At 46.8% G+C, this 13028-nt stretch overlaps 1 protein-coding gene across 1 annotated transcript in view; it reads right to left on the reverse strand.

The window, feature by feature from the left end:
• The window catches only part of MDGA2 (MAM domain containing glycosylphosphatidylinositol anchor 2), a 231052-nt gene that overhangs the window by 16903 nt on the left and 201121 nt on the right, over positions 1-13028 (reverse strand). Inside the window, exons 11-12 of the mRNA XM_083863873.1 lie at positions 12185-12362; positions 7260-7280 (exon numbers count right to left, since the gene is read on the reverse strand). Coding sequence (XP_083719999.1) covers positions 7260-7280; positions 12185-12362 — 199 coding nt within the window. The remainder of the gene's footprint in view (positions 1-7259; positions 7281-12184; positions 12363-13028) is intronic.

Genomic DNA, 13028 nt, shown 5'->3' on the forward strand with positions numbered 1-13028 from the left:
AGAATAAAAATTGCCAAGAACCCCAAAGACATCTTGATGGACAAGGAAAAAAAAAAACCTGGAAAAATCCAAAGGGACACCCTTAGGATGAGGCCTTCAACATCCAACAAAGATGGAAATCTTTAGGATGAGGCCTTCAACATCTGGGAGATCTCGATGTACGTGGAAAAAAATGGAAAAATCCAAAGGGAAATCCTTGAGATGAGGCCTTCAACACCCAACACATCCCAAGGAATCCAAAGAGGATTCCTGGGATCCTCTTCTGCGTGGAATTGTGAGAGTTTTTCAAATTGCAAATTTTATCTCCAGGTGGCATCTCCTAAATTATCCTTCATATCAATAGGGATGGGAAAGGAAGAGGACAAGGCCTTCAACATCCAACGAAGATGGAAATCTTTAGAATGAGGCCTTCAACACCTGGGACATCCTGATGTACATGGAAAAAAATGGAAAAAAATCCAAAGGGAAATCCTTGGGATGGGGCCTTCAACACCCAACGCATCCCAAGGAATCCAAAGAGGGTTCCTGGGATTCTCTCCTGCACGGAATTGTAAAAGCTTTTCAAATTGTAAACCTACAAATTACCCTAAATTATCCTTCATATCAATAGGGATGGGAAAGGAAGAGGACAAGGCCTTCAACATCCAACAAAGATGGAAATCTTCAGGATGAGGCCTTCAATGCCTGGAACATCTCGATGTACATGGAGAAAAAATGGAAAAAAAATCCAAAGATAAATCGTTGGGATGAGGCCTTCAACACCCAACACATCCCAAGGAATCCAAAAAAGATTCCTGGGATCCTCTTCTGTGTGGAATTGTGAGAGCTTTTCAAATTGTAAACATTATCTCCATTTAGGGCATCCCCTAAATTATCCTTCATGTCAATAGGGATGGGAAAGGAAGACATGAGGCCTTCAACATCCAACAAAGATGGAGATCTTCAGGATGAGGCCTTCAATGCCTGGGACATCTCGATGTACATGGAGAAAAAATGGAAAAAAAATCCAAAGATAAATCCTTGGGATGGGGCCTTCAACACCCAACACGTACCAAGGAATCCAAAGAGGGTTCCTGGGATTCTCTCCTGCACGGAATTGTAAAAGCTTTTCAAATTGTAAACCTACAAATTACCCTAAATTATCCCTCATTTAAATAGGGATGAGAAAGGAAGAGGACGAGGCCTTCAACATCCAACAAAGATGGAAATCTTTAGGATGAGGCCTTCAACACTTGGGACATCTCAATGTACGTGGGAAAAAAAGGAAAAATCCGAAGGGAAATCCTTGGGATGGGCCCTTCAACACCCAACACATCCCAAGGAATCCAAAGAGGATTCCCGGGATCAATTCCATGGAATTGTGAGAGCCCAGAGATCCCAGTGGTCTCCCCTGCTGGGTTATAACAGGATGACAAACTCCTCCTGTAATTTAAGGACCAAAACAAAGCCCAGCTTGGAGGTTCAGCCCTCACCCAGAGCATAACGTGCAAAAGTTGAATTTTGCTGCATCCCAGTGATCTGCCCTGCTGGCTTATGACAGGATGAGAAACTCCTCCTGTAATTTCAGGACCAAAACAAAGCCCAGCTTGGAGGTTCAGCCCTCACTCAGAGCATAACGAGGAGCAAAACGTGCAAAAGCTGAATTTCGCTGCATGAGCAATTCCTGCTGAGTTTACTCTTCCTGCAAAGTCCATTGATTTATCTGAGAAAAGAAGGAAATCTCCTTTCTCCGGGGAGGAGGCAGCTGCCTGCACACAGTGTCAGCCTGGAGGGAGGGAATTTATATTCATTGGGAGGAGAAACTCCAGCCCTCGGTGTCGGGGGGATTGCTCATCCCTGCTGAACTGAGGAGGTGGATAAATGTTTGCAGGTTTGGGGGTTTTTGGGGAGCTCTAAATCCACCTAAGCCACTGGAGCTTCCCTGTTAATCAGTGAGGAGAGAGGGACACGGAGCTCAGTGCTGCAACACTCGGGTGATGCTGCAGGCTCAGGAATAAGCTTGGAAAATTCCCCTCAAATCACAGGATGCACTTGGAGGGATTTCCAAATATTCCTGGTTCTCCTCCTGCCTTTTCCAAAGGGGTCCAGGGGGGATCAGGGAGGAGTTGAGGGGGATCCTGCCCCTCTGCTCAGCCCTGGGAGTGTCTGGAGTGCTGTGTCCAGCTCTGGGATCAGCAGGGCAGGAGGGACCTGGAGCTCCTGGATCTGCTCCAGGGGAGGGATGTGAGGATGGGGAAGGGCTGGAGCAGCCCAGGAAAGGCTGAGGGAGCTGGGGCTGCTCAGCCTGGAGAGGAGCCCCAGGGAGAGGGGCCCTCAGTGTCCCTGGGTGTCCCTGGGTGTCCCTGTCTGTCCCAGGGTGTCCTTGTCTCTCCCTCGGTGTCCCTGTCTATCCCTGGGTGTCTCTGGGTGTCCCAGGGTGTTGCAGGGTGTCCCAGTCTGTCCCTGTCTGTCCTTGGGTGTCCCTGTCTGTCCCTGTCTATCCCAGTATGTCCCAGTCTGTCCCAGTCTTTCCCTGGGTGCAGGGAGGGTCAGAGCAGCCCCAGGTTCTGCTCCAGGCCCAGCAGAGGCACCAGAGGAAGGGGCAGGAATTGTCAAGGACTTCCCTTCTCAAAGGAAGGTTTAATTCTGGTCTTAATCAGCTGGGCATGACCATTGATCCAGGCCTGGTACAGTGCGGAATTTGGGGAATCGTTTTTCCCAAATGGCAAAGAAATTGCCCTGGACTGAACCAGGATCTTCTTGGTGGTGCCCAGAATTGGGACAAGAGAAATGATCCGGGGCTGATCCCAGGAATTGCCCCGGCACAGGAGGCAGAACTTGTGCCCTGGGCAGGGCCCAGCCCTGAGCAGAGCCCAGAGAGGGGCTGGACTCTCCTCCCTGGGGACATTCCAGAGCCCTCTGGACACAGCCCTGTGCCCTGAGCTCTGGGATGGCCCTGCTGGAGCAGGGAGTGGCCCCAGGGACCCTCTGAGGCCCCTCCCAGCCTGACCCACCCTGGGATTCTGTGCTCCCCTAGAACTGTCAGTGTAAAACACAATCCCATCAATCCAGGTGGTCACTGGAATGCAGCTCCCAGAAACTCGCCTGGCTGTCAGCACCTCGAGCTGACTGATTTAAATCCATCAGCACCATCAGATCCTCCAGGAGAATCCATTCCCTAAAGCTCAGCTCCTTCCCTGCCTGGCGTGGCCAAGGTGTGGGAATTCTGCTTCTCCCTGGAAACCTCAGCGTGATGGGAGCTGGTTTGGGGCCCAGGGAAGGAATTCCTGGCTGGGCTGGAATTCCCAGATTTGCTGTGGCTGCCCCTGGATCCCTGGCAGTGCCCAAGGCCAGGTTGGACATTGGGGACAGTGGGAGGTGTCCCTGCCCATGGGATTTAAGGTCTCTTCCCAAGCCAAATCCTGTGATTTAAGAAGGATTGAGAAAAGGCATAACTACAACTCCAGGCTTTTTATTATTAACCAAGTATTTAATTTGTATGAAATGATAAATATAGATGGAAAAAGTCAGGATTTGCCTGTCCAAACCAGCATCTCCCATTTCCATCCCAAGCCTTGGGCACTCACTGATGGCTCTGCTGGGATTTGGGTGGGATATTGGGAATTGGGAATTCCTGTCTGGGCTGGAATTCCCAGATTTGCTGTGGCTGCCCCTGGATCCCTGGCAGTGCCCAAGGCCAGGTGGGACACTGGGGACAGTGGGAGGTGTCCCTGCCATGGAATGGGTGGGGTGGGATTCAGGTCCCACCAGCCCAAACCAATCCTGGTCCTTTGATGGTTCCAGGATTGCACCCAAACCCTTCAGGAGAGAAGTCGACCGATCGACATCTCCGTCTTCATCCCCAGACTGGGAAGGGAATTCCAAGACCCTCCCAAACCCCTTGGAATACTCCAGGACTCAAACAAAGCTCTCTGAACAAATTTCCAGCTGTGCCTCTCATCCCCAAGAATTCCTTTTAAACCACCTGAGCTCCAAATTCTCTTTGTTTATCCCAAATTTTGTGGATTTTGTTTTCACCTCCACTTTTGCATCTTCCTGCGGTGCAGAAGTTGCTGCTTCTACACAAAGGGATGAAATGAAAAGGCAAAGGAGAAAAGTTTTGATTTCCCAGATCCAGTCCTGGAGCAAAGTGAGCAGAATAAAGGATTTTCAGCCACTCAGCACTTTCTGCACTGCCCCTCCAGTGCCTTAAAAGCTGCATCAACTTCTTGTGCCCTCAGAGCTTCATTAAGAAATTCCACATAAGCAGAACAAAAGATTTTTTTTTTCCTCAGGTGAAGAAAAAAAAAATAAAATAAATATTCAGGCCAGATGAGAGAAAAGAAAAAAAAAAAAAAAAAAGAGTTGAAGTTTGCCATTTATTTAATAGTCAAACATTGATTTCATGTTGGAAATACCTTGGAAAAGGTTATTGCTAAACGTTCTTGGCACTGAAAAAAATGACAGGAGGAGAAAAATGGGGAAAAGCTCCTCAGGCTTTTGCAGGAGCGTTTAAATAGGTCTGGATCTGTTAATTAATGAGCAGGAGGGCAGGAGGACCAAGCAGCTCTTCCACAGGTGCTCCAGCCACGGCCCTAACGATGGTGTTAATTAACATTAATGACAGTGGTGGTTTTTGTCAGGGCAGCTCTGGAAGCGGATCCAGGTTGTTAATAATTTTCTGGCCAATTAGGGCAAAAGCTGGAGCTGCTCTGGAGGTGAAACCCTCCATTGTAGAGTGGATTTGTGTCATCTGTCCCCACAAAATCCAAGTTGGATTTGACTCCCCAACGTCTCCTCTCTTCCATTATTCAGGGGTAGCCTCTAATTGTACAAATTGATCTAAAATCCTTCTGGTTTGCATCAAATGGTTTCTGTCAGGTGGGAAAAAAAAAAAACCACGAAGTGGAGATGTGAGGCTGCAGCTCAGAACTGAAGCTTTTTGATGTTTCTTGCTTGGGTATCGTAGAGATTCCATCCAAAGGCAGGATTTAGGGAATGGGATTATTCCAGAAGTGAATCAGGAAGGGCATGACCTCAGTTTCCAGTCAGAAATCTTGTCCTGGTTGGATGCAGCTCCTCCTCTTTGTTCATACAGAGTAAATAAAACCAGAAATCGGCCCAACAGCTTTAGGAACAGCAGGGGTTTTGTAGGAAGCACAGAAACGGGAGCTGGGAAGGGTCTGGAGATTTCCTGAGGGAGCTGGGAAGGGGCTGAGCCTGGAGAAAAGGAGGCTCAGGGGGGACCTTGTGGCTCTGCACAAGTCCCTGCCAGGAGGGGACAGCCGGGGGGGTCGGGCTCTGCTCCCAGGGAACAGGGACAGGAGGAGAGGGAACGGCCTCAGGCTGGGCCAGGGGAGGCTCAGGGGGGACAGCAGCAGGAATTTCCCCATGGAAAGGGGGCTGAGGCCTTGGCAGTGCCCAGGGAGGTTTGGAGTGCCCATCCCTGGAGGTGTCCCAGGAATTGCTGGAGGTGGCACTCAGAGCTCTGGGCTGGGGACAGGGTGGGCATCGGGCACAGCTGGGACTCGCTGACCTTGGAGCTCTTTTCCCACCTCAGGGATTCTGGGAGGTTTAGATTGGATAGTTGGGAAAATTTCTTCCCCTAAATCTGTTGTCCATTTGTGGCCCAGGGAGAGGGTGGAGTCCCCATGTCTGGAGGGATTTAAATCCCTGTGGATGTGGCACTTGGGGACACGGGGCAGTGGTGGCCTCAGGGAATGGAGATGCCAATGCAGACCAGGATTTCTCCCCTACCAAGGGATTCCACTCCAAAAATCTTCAGGGAAAACGAGCAAAGCAGAATTCTGCCATGGCTCTGGCCACCTGAAAGGAGTGACCCTGGGGACTCTGCAGCTTTGGTGGAAAAACTTTCCCATCCCTTCCTTGAGCCCACACATTCCTTATTCCACCCACATTCCACCACAATCCTGCGAGACTTTCGGAAAATTAGTTTGAAATCTTAAAATCCTAGAGGAGGGCGAAGCACTTGGGATTGTATTTTTTCTGCCCATCAGAGCCTGGGTTTAATATATTAATTAGCAAGGGTTCCATTCCCTGCTCGTTAGAGTCCGTGGGAGAGGCTCCTGCAGCTCCTGGGGGCTTTGAGCTAAGCCCCGCTTAATTATTAACGTGTTGGACAAGATCTTCTGCAAATAAGTTTAAAATTTACACAAAGGCTTAAAGTTGAGTCTGAGGGAGGGAGCAGAGCCTGATCCTGCCTGATGGCTTTGCCTTGCAGCAAGAGAAATGGGAGACTGAACCTCAGTCCTTAGGCAGGAATCATTTTGGGACGTGTTGTTAAAAACAAGAATATGTTGTGACAGAAAATTTGGATTTGTTTGGATTTGTTGGGGTTTGGGAGAACGTGATGGAGCAGGGAGGTGTGAGATGGTGGGAACACGGTGGTTGTATTGGGATGTGCCAAAGCTCCATTCCAGTCTCCTGCCTGGAAATTTACAGGGATTTGGAGCCCATGGAAAAGTGGAAGGACAAAGTTTCCAGCCTGGGACATCCCCGTGCCTGAAATGTCAGAGTTTGTATTTCCAGATGTGCCTGAGGAAAATTTGGGGAGAACCAACATCCACTTGGGGTCTCCTCATTTCTCTGCAATGAATCCCTGATCCCTGGATCTCTGTGGGGAAGAACTTCCTTCTTTTTGGTTTCCATCTGCCCTAAAAACCATGGAAATAACTCAAGAACCTCAAGGAAGGATCTGGGGAGAACCTTCCAGAGCCTGAAGGGGCTCCAGGAGAGCTGGAGAGGGACTGGGGACAAGGGATGGAGGGACAGGACACAGGGAATGGCTTTAGGCTGGAAAAGGGGAGATTTGAGTGGGAGATTGGGAATTGGGAATTCCTGGCTGGGCTGGAATTCCCAGATTTGCTGTGGCTGCCCCTGGATCCCTGGCAGTGCCCAAGGCCAGGCTGGACATTGGGGACAGTGGGAGGTGTCCCTGCCCTTCCCTGATTTCCCATGGTGTCCCCAACACCTCCTGAGCTCCTCCACCACAGCTGGACCCTAATTTTAATTTTCCTTTGGATGAATTCTGTGGGGCAGTGAGAAAGATGAGCTGGAGTTGTGATTTTCCTTCCTTTATCCTCGTTGGAACAAGAGGAATAACAAGTGTCACCTTCAGGTGGTTCCTGCCTCCCATGGGCTTCAACTGGGAGTAAAATACTTCAAATTTACTTTTGAACTGTGAGGAACAACCAAAGCAAAAAGCAAGGACTGTTCTTTATGGCATGAAAGATAAAATAATAAAAACTTGAAATACTTACGGAGATGTGGATTCACCGGAGCTGGAAAACAGAGGGAAAACAAAATTAATGCAAAGAGAAAAAAATTCTAATTCACCAATATTCAGATTATCTTAAATTTCCCCTTGCTGAATACTGAAATTCATCTACTTCACACCTTAAGAGAATAAAATCTAAATCTTAACAATGTCCACAATATCCTGAGCATGGGAGTGGCTTCCCAGGTTAATCCAGAGGAATCTGTGCAATGCCAAAACCTGGGAGTGGGGTCGAAGAAGGGATTATTTTGTGGCTCTGTTTGCAGAAGGATAAATCTGAGGATGGATAATTCAGGAACAGGCCCTTCTGCCACAGCCCCACACATGTGGGGAGCAGAAGGCCGAGCTCAGAGCTGGAATTGAATTTTTATTCACAGAAAATCCAGAATTAAATTTCCTCTCCAATTAATGGGGACATCTGGCAATGCCAGAGCATCACTTCACGTTTTCCTGCTCCCTTTCCTTGCTTTAATCTCACCCTAAAGTTCAGGAAAATCTAAATTCAACCTGGAGTTTCCAAACCGGCTCTAAATCAGCTCCAGTTTATCTGAAACACGAGCAGTGATTTGCCCCAGTGCGATCTCCCTGAGAAACCCAAATTTTACATTTTTTACCTACAAATTACCACTGATTGTCTCAAAAAAAAATTCTCAATTTTATGGGATCCTTGAGTGCCTGAACCTGGAATTATCTGCACTCGTTGGCAGCTGCCTTGGCTGAGGCCTGATTGGTAACTAAAGGCAGTTTGGGTGGAAAATCTCATCAGGTGTCACCTTGAGTCGTACAGTTTGGATTGTTCCCAGCAGAGCAAACCCAACTCTCTGTGTCACACCAGGGCACAAAAACAGACAAAAAAAATTCAGGTGGTTAAGCTGAATTTATCCAGCATCGTGAACTCGGGGAAAAAAAAGAAAAAAAAAAAAACAAAATAGACAGGAAAAAAATCCAAAAATCCCGTTTTTGGAGCAGCAAAACTGCGAGACAAGGAGTGATGGTGAGGAGAGGTTGGTGTGTGCACATCACGAAGGATGAATTAACCAGAAAGGGAATTTCATTTTGGAGGCTTTGGATTTGTCACCATCCAAAAGTTGCTCCAAAATCTGCGGCTTCCTCTCTCCTGGAGGCTGGATTGGCGTTGGCGCCTCCTTGGCACGTCTGGAATGGGATGAGGGCACATCCCAGCAGGAATATTTGTGGGATAAATCCACTTTTCTGCTTCATGGGACTGTCCTCCCTGCCAGACATGGGCTGGGAATGGAAATCCCATCAAGTGTCAGGAAAAGCTGGAGCTCGGCGCAGTCGGGAGTTGCGGCCGCGACCTCAATCGAACTCCAGAGAGTTCCCGGAGTAAAAGCAGCACTGAAAAGAGCAGGAGTGACTGGAATGGTGGAGTTTTTCCTTGTGGGAATGGTGGTCAGCCCATAAATTGTGGGATAAATTGGGAACTCCATGGATGAGGGCAGTGGCTGCCTGGGAGGATTTGTCTCCCCATTGTAACCAGGCTGCATTTCCTCCATGGAAATCCCAAATATGTGGATAAAGTTTCTGCTCCTGTTTATTTTGGGAAGAATCCAGGTTTTTCCCACATGTGTTTGCAGAAAGACTGGACTCCCATCAGTGTCAGGAAATAGGACAAGTGGTCCCACAGGGAGACAATATCCAAAGGGATCCCAGGAAAATCTCCACGTTGGGAGTCGCGGCTGTGACTTCAATCGATCTCACGAGAGTTCCCGGAGTAAAAGCGGCACTAAAAAGAGCAGGAGTGACTGGAATGGTGGAGCTTTTCCTTGTAGGAATGGTGGTCAGCCCATCGATCATGGGATAAATTGGGAACTCCATGGATGAGGGCAGGATTTGTCTCCCATCACAGCCAGGTTGGGTTTCCAGCATGGAAATACCAAATATTTGGATGAAGTTTCTCTTCCTGGTTTTTTTTTTGGGAAGAATCCAGGTTTTTCCCACATGTGTGTGCAGAGAGATGGGACTCCCATCAGTGTAAGGAAATAGGACAAGAGGTCCCATAGGGAGACAAAATCCAACAAAATCTCAGGAAAATCTCCGTGTCGGGAGTCACAGCTGTGACCTCAATTGACCTCCCAAGAGTTCCCAGAGTAAAAGCAGTACTGAAAAGAGCAGGAGTGGCTGGAAAGGTGGAGCTTTTCATTGTGGGAATGGCGGTCAGTCCATCGATCATGGGATAAATTGGGAACTCCATGGAAGAGGGCAGGATTTGTCTCCCATCACAGCCAGGTTGGGTTTCCTGCATGGAGATCTCAAATATTTGGATGAAGTTTCTCTTCCTGATTTTTTATTTTTTTAAGAATCCAGGTTTTTCCCATGTGTGCATGGAGAGAGATAGGACTCCCACCAGTGTCAGGAAATAGGGCAAAGGGGTTCTACAGGGAGCCAAAATCCAACAAAATCCCAATAAAATCTCCACATTGGGAGTCATGGCTGTGACCTCAATCGACCTCCCAAGAGTTCCCGGAGTAAAAGCAGCACTAAAAAGAGCAAAAGTGACTGGAATGGCGGAGCTTTTCCTTGTGGGAATGGTGGTCAGTGCATCAATCATAGAATAATTTGGGAACTCCATGGACGAGGGCAGTGGCTGCCTGGGAGGATTTGTCTCCCATCACAGCCAGGTTGGGTTTCCAGCATGGAAATCCCAAATATTTGGATGAAGTTTCTCTTCCTGTTTTTTTTTTTTGGGAAGAGTCCAAGTTTTTCCCACATGTGTTTGCAGAATGACTGGACTCCCATCAGTGTCAGGAAATAGGATAAGAGGTCCCACAGGGAGACAAAATCCAACCAAATCCCAATAAAATCTCTGTGTCGGGAGTCACAGCTGTGACCTCAATTGACCTCCCAAGGGTTCCCAGAGTAAAAGCAGCACTGAAAAGAGCAGGAGTGACTGGAATGGTGGAGCTTTTCCTTGTGGGAATGGTGGTCAGCCCATCGATCATGGGATAAATTGGGAACTCCATGGATGAGGGCAGGATTTGTCTCCCCATTGTAGCCAGGTTGGGTTTCCTGCATGGAAATCCCAAATATTTGGATGAAGTTTCTCTTCCTGGTTTTTTTTTTTTTTTTTTGGGAAGAATCCAGGTTTTTCCCACATGTGTGTGCAGAGAGATTGGACTCCCATCAGTGTCAGGATATGTCCATCAGAATTGATATTTCAGGGACATTTCATGTCATTAAAAAAAAAAAAATTCAATTGTAATTTTATTAATAATTATTTAATTTTAATTAAAAATTATTAAATTTAGATTTTTTTAAAAAATAAAAAATAATTGAGGATTAGCTGGAGCAGGGCTGAGCTCAGCTCTGATCCCAAAGAATTTCACAAGATACTCGAGACACTGAATTTTCCCCAGATTCATTCCTTATTTTTTGTTGTCCATTGGAATTTTTAAAAAATTCCTGATGATTTTGGAAAGGAGTTCTGGATCTCTGGGATGCTTTTGGACATTCTGCTGGTTGGGATCTTCTGCTTGGACATTTCCCATGATCCCAGGGTGCTCCAAGCCCTCCTGGCCTGGCTTTGGACACTTCCAGGGGCAGCCAAAAATTCCCTCAACCTGTGCCAGGATTTTCCCCTCATCCTAAAATATTTCTTCCTTAGACCAAAACTGAATCTGTTTAATTTAAAACCGTCACTCCTTTCCCTGTTGCTCCAGCTTGAATCAAAAATCTCTCCCTAAATGTAACACTTCCATAATTCCTCATTTCCACCATCTTCCTGCCACAAAATTCCCACTAAAATAAGAAAAATTTCCTCTCTAAACACATCCCATTTCCATCCCAAACAACCCCACAATCCTCCAGCCTCCTCTTGTCCTTTCATTGCAATTTTTACAGCAGAAAAAGCAAAATAAATAAAGAAAACCAATTATTCATTAAATAAACACCTCAAAATAGTTTTTTGGAGGGATTTAACATTTGAATTCCTGCAAATATGGGAAAGAGGATATATGGATGCTGTGGATTTCTTGTTAAATTCAAGTGGATTAATCTTTGTCACAGTGACCTTTTAGGGGGAAATTTAGAAAGCCTTTCCATTATTTCTTATATAAATTTATAGATTATATAATCTTGCAAAGAACTACAAAGAGTCACTGTTGTTTTAAAGACAATAGTTCACACTAAAATAAAAACACGTGTTTCTAGAACATCTCAGGACTGCAAAATTCCTTGTCCCTGCCGTCCACAGAAAATACTACAGAGAGGGAACTCTGCAGAGCTGAGATATTGTAGAAACACGGGGGTTTATTATTCCAAGGGTGGTGGGTAAAGAGGGCTTTGCCTTCAGCCACCAGCCTGGGCTGGAGCAAAGCCCTAAAGAGAGAATGGGGAGAGAGAGAGAGAAGAGAGCTCAGGGGGAAAAACGGGGCAGGAGCAGGGGAAAAACGTGGGGAGAAAACAGGAGCAAGGGAGAGAGAAGGGAAGAGAGGGGAGAAACCAGAGAGGGCAAGAGGGCAGAGGGGCAGAACAAGAGAGTGATCACCTTGTTCCAACCCATTCTATCTCTTTTTCTGTTGAATATTCTAATTTACAGTGACTAACAGATACAAGATACAAAACCTACAGACTTTGGATGCAGCCTATGAGAACTACTACATCACCATGTCATTTTATATTCTAAACTCTATAGACTCCTTTCTTATGCCCTTGTTCCCTGATGCCTTTGGAGAGTGGAAAGGCAACATTCTTGTCTTTTGTTTTCCTGTCTTTCAACCACGGTTTTCCTGCCTGCCATGCTCACATCTCAAAACTGGCTTTCATTCCTATTTCACTCACAGGTTTTACATCTCCAGTATTTCTCACCATACAATCATATCCATAAGTCCTTCCTGTCCCATCTTTCCCAACACTCTCCCCGCCCTCCGTGGACAATGGGACACTCACCGCTGTATTTGATGACGCGGATGGTGGAGTCGCCCTCCCCGAAGCGCGTGATGGGCGTCAGGCGCACCTCGTACGCCTCGGGCTTGATCAGCTCCGTCAGGTTGTAGGTGATCAGTTCTCCCTTCTGGATGTTCCCGTTCACCGTGATCTCCTGCTCCCACCAGCGCTGCTGGCCGGCCTGGAATACAAAAGGGGTCAAAGGTCAGGGGTTTTGGGATTTATCTCTGCCTTAGACATGGGAAACCTTCAAAATTCCAAAAGAATCAACAAGGAATACAACAAGGGATTCGACAAGGAATGAGCTGCTTGAACTTCAACAAGGAATGAGTTTCTTGAACATATTCTTGCCATGGAATATTTCTGTAACAAACCATACCAAAATTTGGGAATATTCCTTCCAGAGATCCAATGGCCCTTGGATGTGTTATGGAGCAGGAAAAGTGGGACGTTCCCCCAGTTCCTGAGGATTTTGGATTCTCACCAGGCAGGGATTACAACCAAAGGCCATTTTGTGGTGATGCAGAAACATCTGACAGGTCCTGTGGAATTTTTTAAATTTAAAATCCACAATTTCTTTGAAAATCTTCAAACTGGCTTGCCAGAATCTGAAAGATCTTTATTTATCCTTTCAAAATTGTTGTCCAGCATGGAATCCAAAGGATTTAAAGGTCAGAGGTTTTGGGATTTGTCTCTGCCTTAGAAAGCACAGCAGAATTTGACAACCTTCAAAATTCCAAAAGAATCAACAGGAAATACAACAAGGGATTCGACAAGGAATGAGCTGCTTGAACTTCAACAAGGAATGAGTTTCTTGAACATATTCCCGCCATGGAATATTTCTGTA

Source organism: Zosterops lateralis (genome assembly GCF_965231275.1).
Source record: "Zosterops lateralis genome assembly, chromosome: 6".
Taxonomy (NCBI): domain Eukaryota; kingdom Metazoa; phylum Chordata; class Aves; order Passeriformes; family Zosteropidae; genus Zosterops; species Zosterops lateralis.